Here is a 7,176-nt window from a genome sequence, read left to right as displayed (position 1 = left end):
TAAAATGTAAGTCAATACCTTCACTTTAATTTCCAACACTCAATGTGCAACATGTATTTTATAAATTTTTCGCTGCAATTTAAAAACTAAGGTGGGTGTATTTTAAGATGCAAACACTTAATTAGGTTCAGAAACTTCATATACGGAATCATTGGATGCAAACTATAAACAAGTTTGTGAAATATCCAAACTTCAGGTCATGATTTGAACTAAAATTTAGAATTTCTAAGAGTAAACCCCTCACCGGCCCATTCACTAACAAAGCAACCAAAGCCAGAAGAAAAATAATGGCATAGAAATGGACAGACAAAACATGTGTGGTACCTGATACATAGTTGAGATAGTCAGCGCACTGTTATTCTTCACCGGAGGCCAATTTTCAACAGTTCCAAGAAGCCGCATCTACCAACCGAATGGCTAATCTAAATACGTGTATGACGATACACACACTCTGTCATTTTGTCAAGCACCTAGCATGCATCAAGTAACATCGAAGAAGCAGAACAATATTTACCTCGATAGGCGAGGATCTCGGAAGCCCGCTGCCGTTCAGGGTGGAACCGTAGAACAGATTACTTCCACGGCGTGCACTCCTCATCTAAGCATGGTGTCCCATCAGGCATCAGCCTAAGCCAATGTGGGCAATGGTTGGCCACGGCTGTAGCTAGCGAATGCGGGCTCAGAGTAGGCGTTAGTTTGAGGTAGCACCTGGTGGAAAACGAGCAGAGATTGTCCCTAGAGCATGGTGCCTTGTCAGGCATCAGCCTCCAGCCGCTCAGCGCTTGCCCCCCTTTGGCCTCGTGCTCCTTTTACAATGCGAGATGGGGGAGGGGCGGAGGAGACATGGAGGAGATAGTGATGGTGGGCGGTGCGACGACTGGTATAGAGGAAGATGCAGGAGATGTGTCGACGCCGTACTTGCGGAGGTCGGGATCGGAGGAGACAGGGAATATAGGAGATGGCCCGGATTGGGGGGTGAGCGAGGGGCTGCAGAGGCAGAGAGGAGACATGCGAGTCACTGGGGCAGACTATGCCGGCGCTGGCCACCGCGGCAGATTGGGGTTCCATGGCTGGCCGGAGGGAGAGATGAAGCCATGAGAGGGTTCTAGATCGGGAGAGACGAAGCCACGATGGGGTTCCAGATCGGAAGAGACTAGAGTGGCAGGGGCCTTTTTGTAAAAAGTGTCGCAACTGATTCGTATGCGTTAGATGTAGATCGGACGGCCGAAATGGTTGGATGGCAGACACACCATCACCACCAACTCAGTTTTTTTATAGGAGTATGGCATAGAAATGGACAGACAAAACATGTGTGGTACTTGATACATAGTTGAGATAGTCAGCGCACTGTTATTCTTCACCGGAGGCCAATTTTCAACAGTTCCAAGAAGCCGCATCTACCAACCGAATGGCTAATCTAAATACGTGTATGACGATACACACACTCTGTCATTTTGTCAAGCACCTAGCATGCATCAAGTAACATCGAAGAAGCAGAACAATATTTACCTCGATAGGCGAGGATCTCGGAAGCCCGCTGCCGTTCAGGGTGGAACCGTAGAACAGATTACTTCCACGGCGTGCACTCCTCATCTAAGCATGGTGTCCCATCAGGCATCAGCCTAAGCCAATGTGGGCAATGGTTGGCCACGGCTGTAGCTAGCGAATGCGGGCTCAGAGTAGGCGTTAGTTTGAGGTAGCACCTGGTGGAAAACGAGCAGAGATTGTCCCTAGAGCATGGTGCCTCGTCAGGCATCAGCCTCCAGCCGCTCAGCGCTTGCCCCCCTTTGGCCTCGTGCTCCTTTTACAATGCGAGATGGGGGAGGGGCGGAGGAGACAGGGAGGAGATAGTGATGGTGGGCGGTGCGACGACTGGTATAGAGGAAGATGCAGGAGATGTGTCGACGCCGTACTTGCGGAGGTCGGGATCGGAGGAGACAGGGAATATAGGAGATGGCCCGGATTGGGGGGTGAGCGAGGGGCTGCAGAGGCAGAGAGGAGACATGCGAGTCACTGGGGCAGACTATGCCGGCGCCGGCCACCGCGGCAGATTGGGGTTCCATGGCTGGCCGGAGGGAGAGATGAAGCCACGAGAGGGTTCTAGATCGGGAGAGACGAAGCCACGATGGGGTTCTAGATCGAAAGAGACTAGAGTGGCAGGGGCCTTTTTGTAAAAAGTGTCGCAACTGATTCGTATGCGTTAGATGTAGATCGAACGGCCGAAATGGTTGGATGGCAGACACACCATCACCACCAACTCAGTTTTTTTATAGGAGTAGAGATAATCTTTCCCAACTAATCCAATGGACTTTGTGTTCTTTGTCATCTTGACTCCACCAGTATCTACAGATCATGGTGCTCATCTGATCACACATGATTTTGGTTATATCAAAGCACGCCATTGCATATATGGGGTTGCTTGTGCTACAACCTCAATCAAGTGTCGGAAGCAGTCACTACGGTTCGGTCCAACAGTAGTGGGCAGGCTAATGGAAGTCTTGGCCTACTTCTACAATATGGGAAAATATCTGGTGCATCGGAGCTTGTGGTGCTACCGGTGCACCGAACTCAATTTGTGCTTTTAAAATGTTCAAAAAATTCTGAGAAAAATTAGCACACTTACACAACATTAATGTTGGTTGTCACAAAATTTCCAGTCAAAATTCGAAACATAGCTCAAAAAACAAAAATGACAAATTCAACACTGAATAATTCGTAACATAACTTAGTCTTTAGATTTGGCCCATTATCACACCGATGTTAAATTTATCATTTTTTATCTCAAAAAATATTTCATATTTTTATACCAAATTTTGTGACATCATACATTGATGTTTCGTTAACATGCTAGATTTTCTTCTTCAGATTTTTAAAAAAATTTATGGCATCCAGTGCACCGGTAGCACCACAAGTGCGAGTGCACCGGATACATTCCCTCTACAATATCGTATAACCCCTTGAGGGAAGAAAAGAAACGTAGGAATGGCCGAGCGCTAATGGGCCTGGGCCGTCCAGAGGAAACGATCAGCGTTGCGGGCCGATTTCCAACCTAGGGGCTTGCCATTTTCTGGCTGTTGGGTTCGATCCGTTTGGAAGTAGTAATTTTTCTAAGAGTATCTTTTATTTTCCTCTCCTCCCTCTGTCTCTCCGTGCCAAGCGGTCAGCGGCGTCCGTCTTCCTCCCGAGCGACACGGCGACACGCTCTGCCCGGTCCGCCGCAAGTTGGACTCCGCCGCCGCAACGCCCACCTCTCTCCGACGCACCGCATCAGGTAGGCCTCGACTTCCTTGGTTTCTCCGTCGGCCGTCGCCCTCCCTTCCCGCTGCCCACCATCCCAGGCGGGTGGATGCGCGCGCGTCCACTGCCCCTGCCCAACCTAGGGTTAAGACTTAAGAGTAGCCTGTTATTGCGTATATATTGCGTATTGACTCTGTTATTTCGTCCTCTCATTATCTCATGTATTATCTACCGACCCAATTTGCCTTAGCAGCTAGGGTTGAGTATCCATTGGCTCCTCCAGCTCTCGCATTACAATTGGTTATTAAATTGGAGTGCCCTGCTTGTCATCATTGGGAGTTGGCAGGGTGGCACCCCGCAAGTAGAAGCAAGTTATTTGAAACAAAAAAGGTCTGAAGAAAATGATTGTGCTACATTGGTGGCAGTAGTATCACATGCTTAGTTAACAGATTGATGACCTAGAGGCTAGAGCTAGGGAAGAGCAAGCCTCAGATCTGATTGAGCTGCTAGTTATTTCTCCTTTCTTGTCTCTGATTGATGACCGAGAGGGCAGAGCATCATATTTCTTTAGGACATGACTTCTCAAATTGTCGGCCCATTTACTTATCGGACGAATTTTGAGTTCAGCGTACCGCTCAAACCCCAAGTCTCACATCAAGTCTGCCTCTGGATGACTGCTTCAATTTGGGGATTTCTTCATCAACCATGATGCTGATTTTGCTGCAGTACTAATTATGTCCTGTCTGCACCTTGCATTGCATCTGTCATATCAGCCACACCTGAAACTGCATCTTGATCACATGTCCCAGGCTCGCCCACAGCTGCAACAAACATCCTCAAACACTTGCATATATTATCTCCTGCCAAATTTTTCTGCTTTTTATGAGCTAAAATCACTGTACCAGGAGTGTATTGGATCCATCTCCTATGCTCATTTGAATGTGCTTACTGTAAGAGCTCAGAGAATGAGCATAGGAGATGGATCCGATACTGGATATTGGGTCCATCTTAAATAGTTGTTAGAATTATCTGTCACGTGTCCAGATTGCAAATGTTGTACAGTATAGCACATTCAATTGCCATGTAGTGAGATGTCAAGTTGTCTTATAGAAAAAGAACTTTCTGACAACAAAGTCACATGATTGCTAATTTAGAAACTGCCGGCCATGACAAGTTAACACCATTTGTGTTTGGACGGTAGTTTGAGACGGTAAGAGCTCAACTACCAATTCATTTCTTGAGTGAAATTACCAATTGGTTGACCCAGTTGAGTCATACTATTTCTCTTTGAAGGGTTATTTATTGTTTTTCCTATATGAATTATTGTTTTTTCAAAAAACTCTGTTCAAACTTTTACACTTCTTGGTTCGAAAAATCGTACCTAATGTTGGATCTGAATATAAATAGGGCCAGCCGAGCTCTCAGACATGTCTGGACGTGAGGTTCGTGAGTACACTAACCTCAGCGACCCTAAAGGTTAGTGATTTCATCATTCTCCAGTCCCAGTGTGGACAAGTGGTTCTTCTCCTTTTTGGTTTATTGGACATTTTCTTAAATCAAATCATCACCTTTGGGGTTATGCATATGCAGATAGAAAGTATGGGAAGGGGAAGGACAAGATCGACGATGAGGATGTCACCTTCCAGCGCATGGTAGCAAAGGTTAACCGGAATGCTCTTGCAAAAATAATTCTGATTAAATTGTGAATAAATTGAGTTATAATTACTTAGTAGCACTGTCCTGGTAGGTATCTTATTTTTAGGAAATTAGTTTAGCTGCCAAAATCTAAGTTACATTATCGATTCTCACAATCGAATATTGGATACTTTGAAGTGAGGGTCATGGAAAGAAAGAGGTCTGTTTGAGTTTTGACACGGTATTGTGCTTGGTACAGATATAGATAAGTGCAGAAGGCCTTTGATATGTTTGTACCAATGAGCTTAAATTCAGGGAATTTACTTTGGATTGTGAGAAATCATTCAACGTGATCAGGAAAAAGATCAAGGCTGCCTTAGGTTTAGGTAGCATACATTATCTCCTCTTATCAGTGTTGTGTTCGGGACAGCATTTAACTTGCTGGCAGTTGTGGGCTTGTGGCCATGAGATTACTCGCTCTTCTTGAAAAGTTGATCCCATTACTCAGTGTGCCTGCAGTAGGCATTGATTTACGATGTTCTGATAACATGCCCTGACAGGGATTTTGGCGTTCTACTGGGCGGTTGATGCCAACAGATGCAGGATGTTGCTGGTGAGCGGGGAGGCTACCTTCATGGGCGAGGAGGTACTTCATGCTTCTTTAATGAAGAATTCATGCTGACTCCTTGTTAACCTTGTTTACTTCGATGTTGTTCAGCATTGGACAGTGATGATTTGCTTTACCTTAAAGAGCAAATGGAGGCTGAGGAAGATGCAGAGCGTCTCCTCCGTCGTACAGAGAAGCGGGCATTTGCTGCCTTTAAGATATCCTCTCTTGCATGATACATTATAGCATCTCCCACACCTTTTACAAGATAATCTTTAGTATGATCCAAGCGTTCTTGCTATGCATGCATGCTATTTCGACATCTATTATTTGATTTTCTTGTCATTGGTCATGCAGTTGCAGCACAATATTCACATGCCTAGGGGTAGTTTCGCATCTTATCGCAGCTTGCAGCGTTCCACATTTCGATAACTCTGTCAGTTTGTTTGTTTGATTTCTTTAACTCTGGCATTACCAAGCAGCTGTTCTAGCTGATTCTGCACCTCCTATTCCCGCGGCTCTTCGCGTCGAGCCTAGACCCAAAAGTGATATAAGGTAAGCCGTGTGCGACAAAGACTCTGTTTCCATCAATGATACTTTTGCCTTCTGATTTGGCACATACCTTGTTATGGGCAGGCAACGTGATCTCTTGAAGAAGATTGTCGAGATCAAACCAAAGCGAGCAAAAGTCAGCAGCCCTCGACAAACAGCAGAGGGTGATAGACCTAAGCAGGAACAAGAAGATTCTATGAGGAAAATGTCTACGCCTGAAGGTGAAAATGAACCGTCTCAAGGGGCAGTCATCTTTGTGCAACCTCTGTCAAAACCAGGTGATCCAGCGGAGGCCAAGTCGCAGAATGCAGCTGTAAGCTTACTTGGTTTAGCGTATGAGAGTTCGGACGAGGAATAGTTTGTGGTGTGAAGAAATTGTTGTAGACTCCGTGTTGAAGTTTTTCTGTTCTCTTTCTAGACTGTGTTGTATCATCAGAAGGATAAAGAACTTATGCCGGCACTGATTAGGTGTCACTGCTGGAAATCAAGCCTGAGTTACTTATTGGGTAGACTATATTCTTGCAGAACTATATATGTGATTGCTAATGCTAATGTATATAGGCCTGTTTGGATACTTTAACTTAGCTAGAGGTTAGAGTTTGTTTTTAGCTCATGACTAACCCTGAACTAATTCTAGCCAAAGAGGTGTTTGGACGACATGGTTAGATTGACAATAAATGCACTAGGAGAACAAGCTCCTATTAGCACCTCTTGGGTGGGATAGTTTTTTTGGGTGGGTTAGATGCAACTAGCTCAAACTATCCCTCGTGTTTGGATATTTTAGGGCTACTTGAGCCCAAACTAGCTCTAACCCATGGATCCAAACATGGCCATAAAAGTAAGTGAAATCTCAAATAATAGAAAAACTAAATTTACTAGCTCCTTTATTTAAGAAAAAAATATATTCACCATAGCAAATGGTATCAGGTTGAAGAGGCTTTATAAACTCGTTATCTACTTGAATGGTCAGGAACATTTGGGTTCACTAAACTCGGTGCTTTTATCTCCATTACTGTACTATACTACTAATATACAGTTTATACCACATGCCCATACTAATAATACTAATAAAAGCATGAGTCCTGAAACTAATCAAACTTGTGCAGGTGTATTTGTTCGGGTGTCACATTGATTGATACTATGGA

At 44.9% G+C, this 7,176-nt stretch overlaps 1 protein-coding gene across 3 annotated transcripts; it reads left to right on the top strand.

Moving 5' to 3' along the window:
* The first annotated feature begins 3,123 nt into the window (after window positions 1-3,123).
* On the top strand, window positions 3,124-6,540 carry LOC125536226 (uncharacterized). Of its 3 annotated transcripts, XM_048699406.2 has the most exons (7): window positions 3,124-3,271; window positions 4,645-4,713; window positions 4,828-4,898; window positions 5,470-5,518; window positions 5,591-5,697; window positions 5,955-6,034; window positions 6,116-6,540. In XM_048699406.2, exons 2-7 carry the CDS (start codon window positions 4,665-4,667, stop codon window positions 6,387-6,389), a joined length of 630 nt encoding a protein of 209 aa, XP_048555363.1. In that variant the 5' UTR covers window positions 3,124-3,271; window positions 4,645-4,664; the 3' UTR covers window positions 6,390-6,540. The 3 variants fall into 3 exon arrangements, with proteins under 3 accessions (XP_048555363.1, XP_048555365.1, XP_087399572.1); XM_048699408.2 differs by lacking the exon at window positions 3,124-3,271 and having other exon boundaries at window positions 5,433-5,518; XM_087543446.1 differs by lacking the exons at window positions 3,124-3,271; window positions 4,645-4,713; window positions 4,828-4,898 and adding an exon at window positions 4,906-5,258 and having other exon boundaries at window positions 5,433-5,518.
* Window positions 6,541-7,176: the final 636 nt, after the last annotated feature.

This window comes from Triticum urartu, chromosome 2A (genome assembly GCF_056163025.1).
Source record: "Triticum urartu cultivar PI428250 chromosome 2A, HENAU_Tu73, whole genome shotgun sequence".
NCBI classification, from domain to species: Eukaryota; Viridiplantae; Streptophyta; class Magnoliopsida; order Poales; family Poaceae; genus Triticum; species Triticum urartu.
This window is presented reverse-complemented; position numbering and strand designations above follow the sequence as displayed.

Excerpts from the sequence above, each read along its gene's own strand:
- LOC125536226 (XM_048699406.2), top strand. The coding sequence starts at position 4,665 with ATGTCTGGACGTGAGGTTCGTGAGTACACTAACCTCAGCGACCCTAAA. Across the intron at positions 5,519-5,590 it reads CTACCTTCATGGGCGAGGAG|CATTGGACAGTGATGATTTG; the intron begins GTACTTCATGCT and ends GATGTTGTTCAG. Across the intron at positions 6,035-6,115 it reads AGACCCAAAAGTGATATAAG|GCAACGTGATCTCTTGAAGA; the intron begins GTAAGCCGTGTG and ends TGTTATGGGCAG.